The sequence below is a fragment of the Xenopus laevis genome, chromosome 2L (genome assembly GCF_017654675.1).
Source record: "Xenopus laevis strain J_2021 chromosome 2L, Xenopus_laevis_v10.1, whole genome shotgun sequence".
Taxonomy (NCBI): Eukaryota; Metazoa; Chordata; class Amphibia; order Anura; family Pipidae; genus Xenopus; species Xenopus laevis.
Genome location: NC_054373.1, coordinates 48478798 through 48492425, shown reverse-complemented (window position 1 = coordinate 48492425; position 13628 = coordinate 48478798). Strand labels below are relative to the sequence as shown.

At 39.0% G+C, this 13628-nt stretch overlaps 1 protein-coding gene across 3 annotated transcripts in view; it reads left to right on the top strand.

The window, feature by feature from the left end:
- mnt.L (MAX network transcriptional repressor L homeolog) overlaps positions 1 to 11789 on the top strand; it is a 60773-nt gene extending 48984 nt beyond the window's left edge. The window contains exons 4-5 of one of the 3 annotated variants that reach the window (XM_018245290.2): positions 3223 to 3415; positions 7382 to 11789. In XM_018245290.2, coding sequence (XP_018100779.1) covers positions 3223 to 3415; positions 7382 to 8097 — 909 coding nt within the window. In that variant the 3' untranslated portion in view covers positions 8098 to 11789. 3 annotated transcript variants of the gene reach the window in all.
- The last annotated feature ends 1839 nt before the right edge of the window (positions 11790 to 13628 follow it).

Sequence of the window (13628 nt, the reverse complement as noted above, 5' to 3'; positions counted from 1 at the left end):
GAAAAATGACGGGACACTCCACACTGCCCGAAAATCGTACATATCTGAACAAATCTTTGCATCTATGTCCAGCTTTAGAGCTGACATGTTACGTGTATCTAGGGTTGCCATCTGGCCGGTATTTTACCTGCCTGGCCAGTAAAAATGATGGTTGATCCCAATGTTATTAATAGGGAAAAAGATAAATATATAGGAAGGCCGGTATTTTCTTTACAGAAAAGGTGGCAGCCCTACTTGTATCTGCCCTCTATCCTCATTCTTCACTGCAGATTTAATCTGCCACTATGTACACTGCTGCTTCATTTTCAGCACGCTAGAATTAACATTAGGCCTCACACTTACATCCTGCTAAAGTGTAGGAAGAGCAGAAAAATCAGCAGCAACAAGGATACTATAAATATATATATATATATATTATAAAGTGTTCCAACATCTTTGCATTGTGGGTGAGTGAAGCACTTAGAGAAATGTGATGGAGAAGTAAGTGGCAGGTATTGTAGCAGGCCTGCAGCCAAGACGTGTGTGCTGATTGCTTAGAGCAAGCATTTCCAGTGTGCAACTCTCAAGCTGAACTTCAACTCCCAAGCCTGTGGCAGCATGTGACTCATAAATAAAGCTGCAATGTGTAGTCTAGCTGACGATGAGCTGCTTGGAGTTTCCTTAGGTACCAAACACAAGCGAGTCTGTGCGGATTACTGAAGTATTAATGCCTGACTGTTACCAGGGCTTTGTCTCTGCAATATTAGAAACCCAGCATTTCCCTCTTCCTGCCATTTCGCTGTTCCCTCCTCGGCAACAGAAGGGTTAAACTATCTCGTGACTTCCCTGATTCATTCAATTGATTGTAGGCAGACACCATTATATAGGGAAGCCTGCCAGTGTTTCCCTCTCCCCTTCCCCACGCGCTTCTTCTTCTACCGCCTGCTCTCCCCACCCCCTCCCTCTCCCTCTTCTACGAGCACATGGGTGACGGCTTGTGGCAGGCTGTCTGTACAAGCCATAAATGGAATGCACGCTGGCAGCAGGGGCGGCTGTGCAACTGGCTGCCTTCCAATTCATTTCCCGGCAAAAAGGGAGTAAAGGGGAGGAGGGACTGGGAGAGCCTGACGTGTTTGCTGACACGTGTGTGACTTCTGTGAAATCAAAGGGGGTGGGTTGTTGGAAGGGGGGAGGAGTCTCTTAAAGCGGTAACCCGCGGTAAGTTAGGCGCTGCCTGTGTGAGGGTTAGACCTTTGTTTAAGAGCTGAGTGACAACAGATATTTGCTGCTGGTACAATTTTGGCAATAACACATTATATATGAAAGCAATAAACATCAGCAATGTATGATTTTATCCCAGTCAGGGCTTTTATTTGTGACCTGGTTAGCATGCTGTCCCTGGTTAGTATGCTGTCCCTGGTTAGGATGCTGTCCCTGGTTAGGATGCTGTCCCTGGTTAGGATGCTGTCCCTGGTTAGCATGCTGTCCCTGGTTAGTATGCTGTCCCTGGTTAGCATGCTGTCCCTGGTTAGGATGCTGTCCCAGTGCCTGCCTGGGTTTTCTTCCCACACGCCCAAACCTGGTTAACTGCTTCATGCTCAAATGGACCTTTGGCTTTGACTGGGACCAAGATTGTAAGGTCCATTGCAGCAGGGTCTGATTGACATATTCCAGGACACCGACAGCTGATGCACACAACAATTCACCTGTTGGCAAATGAGCCCTAGATATTCCAGTCATTTTAGTATGTTCTCCGTCAAATGCACATAAACATCAGGGTTGCCAGGTTTACATTACAAAACCAGCCAAGGGCTATCAAAAAAGTAGCCAAAAAGTAGCCAAAAGCCATTTTAAGGGTCAGGGCACATGCGTAGATTCGGGGAGATTAGTCGCCTGGTGGCAATTCTCCTCTCCTTCGGGTCTACTAATCTCCCCAAACTGCCTCCTGCCGGCTAGAATGGCACTTAGAGCACTTTGTTTATCGAAGTTGCTCCGAGTGCCATCCTGCCGGCTATTTACATTCTAGCCGGCGGGAGGCAGTTCGGGGAGATTAGTAGACCCAAAGAAGAGATTTGTCGCCGGGCGACTAATCTCCCCGAATCTGAGTGTGTGCCCTGACCCTTAAAAGTAGCCCAAAAATAGCCAAATTTGCACACTGAAAAATCTTAATAAATGCATGAATTGACAGCACCAACTTACAATATAAACCTGTTTAAAACCCATACTACTTCAGTTAGTGGGAAAACAAGGCGATCAAAGCTTAAAAAATTCACAGCTACAAAAGTGTGAGTTGCCCGCTAGTAGCCAAGATACAGAATTGCTGTGGTCTTGCATAGGGGAACATTTTCTCCCTGACTAGTCTTTAATCTATTCACTGCCTGCATACTTATGGGGGGGGGGGAGAAAGAGAATGGGAAAGAGAAAAATCCATAACCTAGAAACCACCCTTCATATGTAGCAATCTTAACTAAAACAGCAGCACAGTTCATCACAAGCACGCTGCCTGCAGCAGATCACACTCACCATGCACTTCTCTGATACTGTTACTGGATAAAAGGCAAAACCTTACCAAATGAGCGGATCTGTAGTTATTGTATTCAAGGTTGGCTACACTACCACATCTACTAACTACAAATTATAAAGAAAATATATATCTTAGGTGAAAACATATTGTAGACCTGAAAGGTGTGTGTATATTTACTTGCAGCATTAATTTGGCTTCATTCCTGACACAATCTGGGGATACATGAGTTACACAGCACTATACAAATGTGATGTTTACAGCAAACTGGGGCAAAGAGATTTCCTGATCTGGAGAGGGACATTGTTTATTGTACAAATTTAACCCCAGCAGTGTGTAGCGCAAAAGGGCTTTCCTAATTTACTAAATTGCTTTCCTAATTTCTTAAGATTGAAGAATGTAACATTTACTATTCATGTTATTGTAAAAATAACATCAATTAAATCAAATGCTGTTGTTTCATTATTACTATTCATGTTATTGTAAAAATAACATCAATTAAATCAAATGCTGTTGTTTCATTATATGTTAGTTTCTCGTCTGATTTGCTTCCCTGCGGCCACTGACAGCAATTTCTAGTCTCTCTCTCTTTCGCGCACCCATTGTACTTTGTTTTAGGCTAGGGATGTTTTAGCAGAATCCTTGTTGTGACATGCAAAAAGAAAAAAGTTCAATCATTCAACTATTCAACTGTGTTTTCTATTTTGATCTTATTGTTTTAGAGTTTGAAGAGGAAAGAAAAAGAATATGAGCATGAAATGGAGCGCTTAGCAAGGGAGAAGATTGCCACACAACAGCGGCTAGCGGATCTGAAGAATGATCTTAGTCAGTGGATGGACATCATTGAGATTGATCGAATTGTTCGACAGACCGTTCAGCCAGAGGATGACCAAGCCTCTACCTCGACAGCCTCAGGTATATCGCACTGATATAACACTGGCAGTTCTTGTATGTGGCTCTTCTCATACATCATTGTTTGGCATATATGTGATAGTAGCACTAAATTATTAATTCAGTAGTATATTTTAGTGTGTAGTGCTTATACAAACTTGTTCCACGATTCCAAGATATAATACACCATTTAACCCTATTAGTATGCACAATAGTACTGTTCCAGGGTTGGACTGGGCCGACGGGACACCAGGATAAAACCAGACTTGCTCCCGTGGCTGTCCCATAAAGAACTGGCGTTGTGCGCTGACATTGTTCGCCTTGTGCCGCGGCAGTGTTAACGTATGCGCTCAGCACGTCTTTCGCGCATCCAAGCTGCTTGCCACGATGTAGGGGTTGCCTTGTGGAGGTCTGGAGGGGGCCCCCAGGGACTGCCAGAAGGACCCTTTGTTTTGCAGCGCTAGTGGGCCCTCAATGCTCCAGTCCCACCCTGTACTGGTCATATATATATTAAAAGCATTTATATTCTGATAGGCATTAATATTTGTAGCAGAGCTTGTTCTCCTGCCCAGTAGATTAAGGAAATCGGTTTAATTTCCTTTTATGTTTTTTTTTCTTTTTCTCTGCTCTTCACCTTAGCCAGTGAGGAGAAGAAAACAGTATTAGCATAAATATGATTCGGAAATATGTAACTCTTAATAAATTACAGCTGCCATTGAAGTCATGGCCAGCCTTTGTGGTATTCAGAGTGCCATAGGTAGGGTTGGTGTTTAGCTTGGCCTTTACTTATGATATTTTTATGATATTTTTATTATATTTTTTAATATCAGACTCAAACTGTGCACTTAAAGGTAAGATTGTAGCCATATTTATAGCAGGTAGTAGGGTAAAAGACCACTGTGCTTTATACACTGTTTCATATTGCACAGACACGACCAATACACTGTACATAGAGCTTTTTACCTTGTGACTAATTCTGGCTGTAACATCTATAAAATGCATATTTTGTAGAGTTCATGTAACTAACTAGGAGCATATCTAACTTAGTCCAGCTTAGTTTGCTGATAAAATGTAAAATCTACACCTGCTGCCCCCTGCTGTCTAATTATGGAATATTAACAGGTTTATCAAGTAAGGAGAATTGGCTCTATCATAGTGTAAAATGCCTTACTCTTTATAGTAAAATTATGTGACTTAGCATAGAATAAAATAACAGCCAACTTTGTAAATTAATATGTATAAACAATATATGTAATAATCTAAATTTAATAAATCTAATTACCTAATATAATATCTAATAAAGATGAATATTACTGGTGGGGATGGTAATAGCAGAAAAATACTTTGGGTTAATGTTTGTCTATGTTCAAAAACATGTTAGGAAGGTCAGGAACTATATTTAATCGGACATGGCCCCTATATAACAATTTGTTAGACACAGGCAAAAAATACCAAATATATAATAATATAATATGTTACTTGCTATATATTTTTACAAAAATCACCTAAGCGAATGCTTATTGGTGAATATGTTTTTATGTTAGTCTTCAGTGGCCAATGTCTTCTTGTTGATCCTAACATTCCCATCTTCTGTTAGGTTAGATCCACAACAAAGTGACAATTTTTAAAGGGATACTGTCATGGGAAAACATGTTTTTTTCCAGAACGTATCAGTTAATAGTGCTGCTCCAGCAGACTTCTGCACTGAAATACAATTCTCAAAAAAAAAATGTATATACAATTTTGAAATCTGACATTGTCAGTTTCCCAGCTGCCCCCTGTCATGTGACTTGTGCCTGTACTTTAGGATGGAACTACTTTCTGGCAGGCTTTTATTTCTCCTACTTAATGTAAACAAAATCAGTCTCATTGGGACTTGGCTTTTACTATTGAGTGTTGTTCTTAGATCTACCAGGGAGCTATTAACTTGTACTCCAATGGTATCGCTACGGAGCGCCGATCAAAGCAGTCACGGAGTCAGGCGTTTCAATATCAAATTATTGGCTTTATTAAGCGCATTAAAGGTACAGTGGAGGGGGATTACAACTAACGCGTTTCGTGTCAGCAAGCCTGACACTTCATCAGAGTAATTAGTGCATACCTGTGTAGGTGCTTAAATAGTGACACCTATGCATATCATTAATGAATTAAAGGGAAAAAGAAGTGTTCTCACAAAATAATATACAAATATTCAAAATTATACATATAAAATAAAACACATGACTATTTTATATATTTTATATGTATAATTTTGAATATTTGTATATTATTTTGTGAGAACACTTCTTTTTCCCTTTAATTCATTAATGATATGCATAGGTGTCACTATTTAAGCACCTACACAGGTATGCACTAATTACTCTGATGAAGTGTCAGGCTTGCTGACACGAAACGCGTTAGTTGTAATCCCCCTCCACTGTACCTTTAATGCGCTTAATAAAGCCAATAATTTGATATTGAAACGCCTGACTCCGTGACTGCTTTGATCGGCGCTCCGTAGCGATACCATTGGAGTATGTGTTAAGCCGGCTAGAAGGAGCCAGAAGTATCGCGTGAGCTGCGACCCAGCAGGAGCCGGCGTACCACGGGTGAGCTCCGCCATTAGCCGCATCGTCCTTGTGTTTGTTGCAGCTATTAACTTGTGTTAGGGAGCTGCTATCTGGTTACCTTCCCATTGTTCTTTTGTTAGTCTACTGGGGGGGGATATCACTCCAACTTGCAGTACAGCAGTAAAGAGTGACTGAAGTTTATCGGAGCACAAGTCACATGACTGGGGGCAGCTGGGAAACTGACCATATGTCTAGCCCCTTGTAAGATTTCAAAATGGAAATATAAAAAAATCTGTTTGCTTTTTTGAAAAATAGATTTCAGTGCAGAATTCTGCTGGAGCAGCACGCGTTTTGAAAAAAAACATGTTTTCCCATGACAGTATCCATTTAAGCATTGACTTTAGTAAAGCAGCTAAACATATGGGTTAAGGCACCAATCTTCATTGATTTTTTTCAAGCAGTAACCTTAGTTACCCTGAGTTTTTGTTTGTTAATTTATTTTCCTTGCTGGAATCAGATCAGATCTGCTCAGATCAGTAGAATACATTCTGGCTGTAAAGGTTTCAGCTTTGATATATATATGCCAAACCTTCCTGTATGGAAAATTTTGATAAACTGCAAAAAAAAAAAAAGCTGCCTCTCGGTCCCTGTAAAAATGCATAGTGGTATACTGAAAGAATTAGATAAAACTGACAATAGGGCCACACATGACTTTGAGTAAGTAGGCCAGCTTAAATATATTGCAGTTTATAATAAAAATATTATAATATAGGCACTGATGTCTGCCTCTTGGGCAAGTGCTCTCTAGTAGAACGTACTGTTGGGCTTATGTAATAAAAGGTGCAAAGTTTGCTACAGGTATAGTCATCTAGAGCAGGAGTCCCCAACCTTTTTTGCCTGTGAGCAACATTCAGCTGTAAAAAGAGTTGGGGAGCAATGCAATCATAAAAAATGTTCCTGGGGGTGCCAAATAAGGGCTGTGATTGGCTTTTTTTTAGCCCCTATGTGAATTGCCTGCATATAGGAGGGTCTGTTTGGTAGTACACCTGTTTTTTATGCACCAAAACTTACCTCCAAGCCTGGAATTTAAAAATAAGAACCTGCTTTGAGGCCACTGAGAGCAACGTCCAAGGGGTTGGTGAGCAACATGTTGCTCGCGAGCTACTGGTTGGGGACCACTGATCTAGAGCAATAAATCAGCATGTAGCATTTACTTTTCACCTTTTTAAAAATATACATCTGGTTGCTACTATGGGTTACTGCTGCTGGGCAAATTTTGTGCCTTTTATTAAATAGATTGTAAGCTCTTTTGAGCAGAGTCCTCTTTACATCAGTTGTTTTTTTAATATTTAAACTGTACCCTCATTATGTGGACCCACTTATTGTACAGGGATGGTGCTTTATATATGTGTTAATAATAATAATCCATTTTACTTTGCAGAAGGTGAAGACAATATTGACGAAGATATGGATGACGACAGGCCAGTAAATGCACTGTCAAAACGTCAGCAGCCTGGTCTTATAAAGATGATACCATCAAGTGCAGCAGTCCACAACCACCATTCCACGATTCTGCCTCAACATGTGTCCATTCAGCAGAAACAAGTCCCTTCACCCCACACACAGCCTCAGATCTCCAGTCAAGCACTGGTTCCAACACAGGCTATGGTTCCAGCACAGACTCATATTGTGACTGCTTCTGCGGTGCAGTCGACAGTGATAGCTCATACGGCCACTACTCATGCGTCTGTCATTCAGACTCTCAATCATGTCATATCAGGGCCACAGACCAAGCACATTGCTCATATTGCACCTTCCACGTCAAGCCCTGTACAGCTAACCACTGCTGCTCAGCCAATTGGCCACATCACTGTGCACCCAGCAACCATTAATCACATGACGCATCTGGGCCAGCAATTACCCATTTATCCTCAACCAGTTGCAGTAAGTCAACCCATGATGAGCCACATTGCTCACACCATCTCTCACCCACAAGTTAATGGAACCACAAACCTGGGTCAACCGGCTGTCATGACAAAGCCAACTGTGGGGACCCAAATGGTCCACCATCCCCAGTTAGTTGGGCAAACAGTCCTAAACCCTGTGACTATGGTAACCATGCCATCATTTCCAGTCAGCACTTTGAAGCTAGCCTAGATCTCAAATTAATAAAGTAAGAATTAATTAACTAAGTAAATTATCTGGCGGGCAACTCCTCCTGAAACTCCAAACATTCCTACCAAGTCATGTTCCAAGGAAGAGAAGTGCAGACATTCTGTAATAAGGGTTTTAACCCACAATGTAATTGGCTTTTGGAAAAAGGCTCATTCCCAAAGTCCTCCTCTTTGACAAACATTAAAGGGCCAAGTGCGCTGGAATTTTTATGGTTCTTCATTGTCTCATTGGCAGCCACTTGTGGTGACTTCTCATTTTTCTCCTTTTTACTTGTAATCAGTAAATATGAAATGGGACATTTATTTCTTTTACCCAACATAAACTTTTAATATTTTTTTTTGTTATTTTTTTAACATGTTTCTTTGTAGAATACAAATTGATGACCTCTTAAAGAAATAAGGCATGAAGTGGGTAACGTATGCATAGTGTTGTTGTACATCTTCATAACCGTAACAGCTGCAGGGAACATTTACCAATAAAAAGAAACATTGCCACCATCTTTGTTGTGGTAGCCTAAGCAAACAGTTGATGTGAGCATGATAACACAGAAAAAAAACCGCAAACAATTTACAGACGTTTGTGGTAGTAAGTGGAGTGTTGCAGAAAAAAAGTGGTCTGTGACATGGCGTGGTGGACCAATACATTATTCCCTTTTATAGAATGTTTTATGGAAAGGATGAACATATTGACTCTGAGAAAAAGAAAAAAAACTTCCTTCAATTGTGGATATTCAAACTGTGGCCTTCCAGCTGTTGTTTAAATAAAACTCCACATTATTCTTTTGTGAGTTGCTGGGAGTTGTGGCTCAGTAAGAGCTGGAGGGCTGAAGGTTGACTGTCTTTATTTTACTCTGTGAGTATTAATTGCTAGAGCATTATTAAGAGGGTTTAGATGAAATCCTTTTGCTCTAGAGGGTTGGGCACAACTAATACATGCATGCTTATGCCTAGTCTACATCATATATATAAACATATATCCCCTCCTGGGGTTTCAGAGGATACTAGAAGACTCCTTCTGCCTGTTTCATTACTTTGTCATAAAACCTTATTGTTATACTCAGATCCACATATATGACTTATTAGAAAGAATATTATATCCCAATATATTTTGGCTATCATAATGCATAGTTTGCAGTATCCCTTTGCCATACTCAAGTGACCAGTGGCCATCCTAATGTAAAATATCATGATGCGTCCCCAACACTGGGGTATTAATAAGCTGGGGTATTAAATGAAAAGTCTTATGTACTGTGCTCCATGTCTCCTTTACCCCTCTTTCACCATTTAAATAAAAATAATATATTTTTTTAATGATGTCTGGTATTCATACTGAATATGCTATCAATATGGAGCATGCAGAAACATCAGTTATCAGCTATAACAGTGTATCTGGCAGGCCTGGGTTTTACATAGGTCTGACTGATGCCCTGTTCAGTGACACTCTTGGAAACCAAGCAATGTTTTTGTTTAGTGCTCGACTCACTTGCAAACTACCCTTATGCTGTAATGCCAATCAAAAGCAAGTGGCTGTGATCAGTCCACTAATTTTTTGAGCTGGAAGACTCCCACAGTTTATTATATTAGGACACTGTGTATTAAATGGCACATGCAAAAGGTTGTCAAGGGATGACGTCAGCTAGTGTGTTTTACATTGGTGGCCAGTGGTTACAAAGATAATTTTATCCTTCATCCCTTTATCAATTTTAACACACATCTTGATGTGCAGTCCTTTTATAAAGATGTGTATATTGTGGCTTAAGTATTATACTAATTTATAGGAAAGCAAGGAGTGTTTGATGTTGAAACGTAATGGGGAATTTAATGAAAGGTGCAAAGTTTGCTACAGGTCTAATCACCAAGAGCAACCAGTCGGCAAGTTGCATTTACTGTTTTAAAATAACAATCTTATTGGTTGCTATGGACTACTATACCTGGGGAAACTTAGTGCCTTTTATTACATATGGGGGAATTATCCTTTATCTCATGTTCAGCAAAGATCTTTATGGAAATTTGGATCTATCACCCATGCCCATAGGAATAAATAGGAAAGGAATTTTTGTATATTATCACGCAGACTTAGTCCATGATTCTATCTTGCTCCATCATATGTTACCATTTTCCCACGTGAAAATATATTTTTGTTATGGTGGAGTGTACTGTTGTAAATGGTTGCTGAAAGACGATGAGATGAATAGACTGATATTCTCTTTGGAATCACCAGATTGAAAGCTGGGAAGCATAAAATTCTAACTACAAGCACTGAAAATTCTTTTTTTTTTTTAAAGTGGAAGAATTGTATCATCATACCATTTTTGGAAAGATTCTTATTTATTTATTGTTATTTCTATTTGATTCCAAAAAAGTTGATTTTTTCTTTCTTTCTTTCAATGCCTGTTAATTTTTATTGAGATTTTGCTTTTTAAAAATGCATTTTTTGTCCCACTCAGTTTGCTCTTTAGACACTTTTTTTCTGATTAGATATCAATGACTAAAAGTATATCACAATCCCCTGTACAAAACATTGACTTTTTTTTCTTTTTCAAAGCTATAATCCTCATGTTCTTCAGGTTTATTATAAGGCGCTAACTAAAATAAATTCCAATTAAAACTCAAAGCATACCAGTATCTTCATTATAAAGATATAATAATCGAGAAACTTTTGATTTGCTGGTAATGGGGCCTGACATTTCCTGATTTCGTTTTATTGATCTGCATATTCAATGTCCATCTATAAACATTCTCAGTCTTATGGGCCTGAGGCCAGCTTACTCATTTATGAATGGGAAGCAAGCTGCTGCTTAAGATATAATGAACTGGCTAGGCTAGCTTAGCTTTTTTTGTATGAGGTTTGTTTTGTTATTGGTTAGGTTTCTTGATAATTGTGACCAGGCTGAGTAGTACAATCATCATAACTGCCAAAAAGACAAAAGAGAACTGCAAAAGAGCCTAGTCACCACTATGTGACCCAACTGTTCAATTACTCAGTAATCTCAATGTGCAGCCTGCAACCTTTTCTCCATTATGATTTCCCTGTGTTTGCACTGGGCCAGACAAACTATCTTGCCCGAAGTCACTGACACAAGTAGCTGTATGCATGTTAGCAGGGGGTTGGCATTGGGCATGGCAGCCAGGTTATTACCCAAATAATGTTGCATTTTCCCTCCAGAAGTTACACCTTAGCTGGAAATGTCATTGCTTCCCATTTCTAATTTGTTTCTTTCCCTTTGGAGTGTCCTATAGCTAATTATCAACCATTTGGAATGAATCCGTAGGTTAATGTGTGCATCCTTTCTGTGTCATTCAACATCCGCTTTACCGGTATTTAAACTAGTATCAAATAATGCAATTCACATTTCAGTTCCACTTGTATGTTAATCATGAAGTCACTTCTTAGTTTCTGATTAGCAATTTTTACATTTTAACGCCAAAAAAAAAATTTAGTTTATTTTTTCATTGAAAAACCATAACTAGATATTATCCATTTACATATGTGTGTATATACATATGTATGTAAAAATATAGGCTATTTATTTATAGGTATAAATATATTTTGTTAAACATTCCTGTGTATCGTTGTTCCAGAATACAATCACTGTGATTTTGTTCTAATGATATTCGAGAAACATTACTGTCAATAAAATAGTGGGCGCCAGGGTAATCACTGCTATGAATTTACCAACGATTCAGTTTCCACTGTTTGTACTAAAAGATTATTGTGCTTACTTTAAAAAAAAAAAAAAGAAAAAATAATGAACACTTTATTTATTTAACAAGCTTTCCATTTATTTTGACTTTTTGTTTGTTTGTATTCTGCCATTTCGTATTGTCAAGTTTTATTATCCGTGAAGTCGATTATTAACAGCTGGTTAGAAATGAATTATTAAAGTGAGATTCTAAGTGGGCCTGTCGCTGACACTTTGGATTCAGTTTGCGCATTTCATGCAAAGCCACTTGTGTAATTTACCCGTTAAATGGCAATCAGGTGTGTTTTTATTAGAACCTCAGATTTAATCTCGCCCTCTATGAACGGAAATCTGACATCCTATGCCAGTTAATTACTTTATGTAGATGAAACCTTTAAAAGGCAAGAGAAACATTGCCTAGATGAGACAAACCCACTTAGATTGGTAAACACTGTTTATCATTTGGAGGTCATTTCTGGCACACACTTACAAAACTCATACTCAGTAGGCAAGTCACACAATGGTGTATTGCATATCCAGCCTTTTCAGCAGAAAGTACTGAACTGACTGTGAATATGGCAAATAAAGGTAAAGGATGCTTTGCTTTTGGTGCTTCATGAAACATCAGCATATAATGAGCATTTGTTTCTTCACCTGACGTGACATCACTGATTCTAAGGGTAGGACTAAGCAGATGTTTTTGGCGCGATCCAACTTCCAAAAACATGTTGATCCGGCGGGACACGACTGTCGGATGCAGCATCACATTGAGTCAGATCAACGCTGCGACTTCATCCGACATTTCTGTCTCTTACCTTATTTCCGTTGCATACGATTTGTCGCAGCGCGTCGGACCGCGCCGAAAATGTCCGTGTAGTCCTACCCTTAAAAGTGAGTGGCAAAGTGGGGGCACAGTGGGTGAAGCAGAAGGTTGTGACTGTGACAAGTTCAGCACTAACTCTTAAAAAGACACGAGGGAATAAAAATACTGCAACGTTATTTAGGCATTTTGCTTTTAGAGGCTAAAAGTTAAATTTTAAGTGGCATCTTCTAACAATAGTTAGCTAACGGAATCCAAGCATTAATTAAATACAAGTCAGGTCAACCTTCCTTTGTATAATATAGTGTGTAATCATAAAAATATAAGTGCAACATTTTGGGGCACATAGCCCTTTTGCCAGTGGCACCTTGCAAATGTAAGCATGATCATTGCAGCTTGCTGAAGCATTCCGTCGATACAAGTCCATTAAAGGACCGCTAACCCCCAAAACCATGAAAGGGTTTAATATTAATTGAAATAGGTTGTATCATTGCATAGTATCCCGCATTAGTAAAAATTAAATGTTTGCCTCACAAGCTCTAATATCATGTATACACTGCTGTGTAGCCATAGGGGCAGCCATTCAAACTGAATATGGCAAAAAGGAACATGTTTACAAATCAGATCTCTACAGAACTACAGAAGAAAACCTTTCTCATATACTATAGGACGTACAGTATATGCTGCCAAAAATAGTGCTACTTTAACGGATTTCTAAAAAAAAAATGTGACATTAAGATATTATTTTTAAAGTTATGACCCTTTAAATGGTATTTATTATCATGTGTTGTTTTTAATGCCTTTTGTATTTCAATGCATTCATTTGGTGCCGATTTAAAAGATGAAAAGAATGGCTTTCACACAGGTATAGGATAGGAGAAGCATGCCTTAACTATCTTAAATAATCTGCAATTTTATGGTTTAAAAATTTTATGGTTTAAAATGAAGGTGTGATTTATTTAAATATGCAGCAGAATCAGGGGGCGATTTGGGCACTGCCAGTCAAATCAG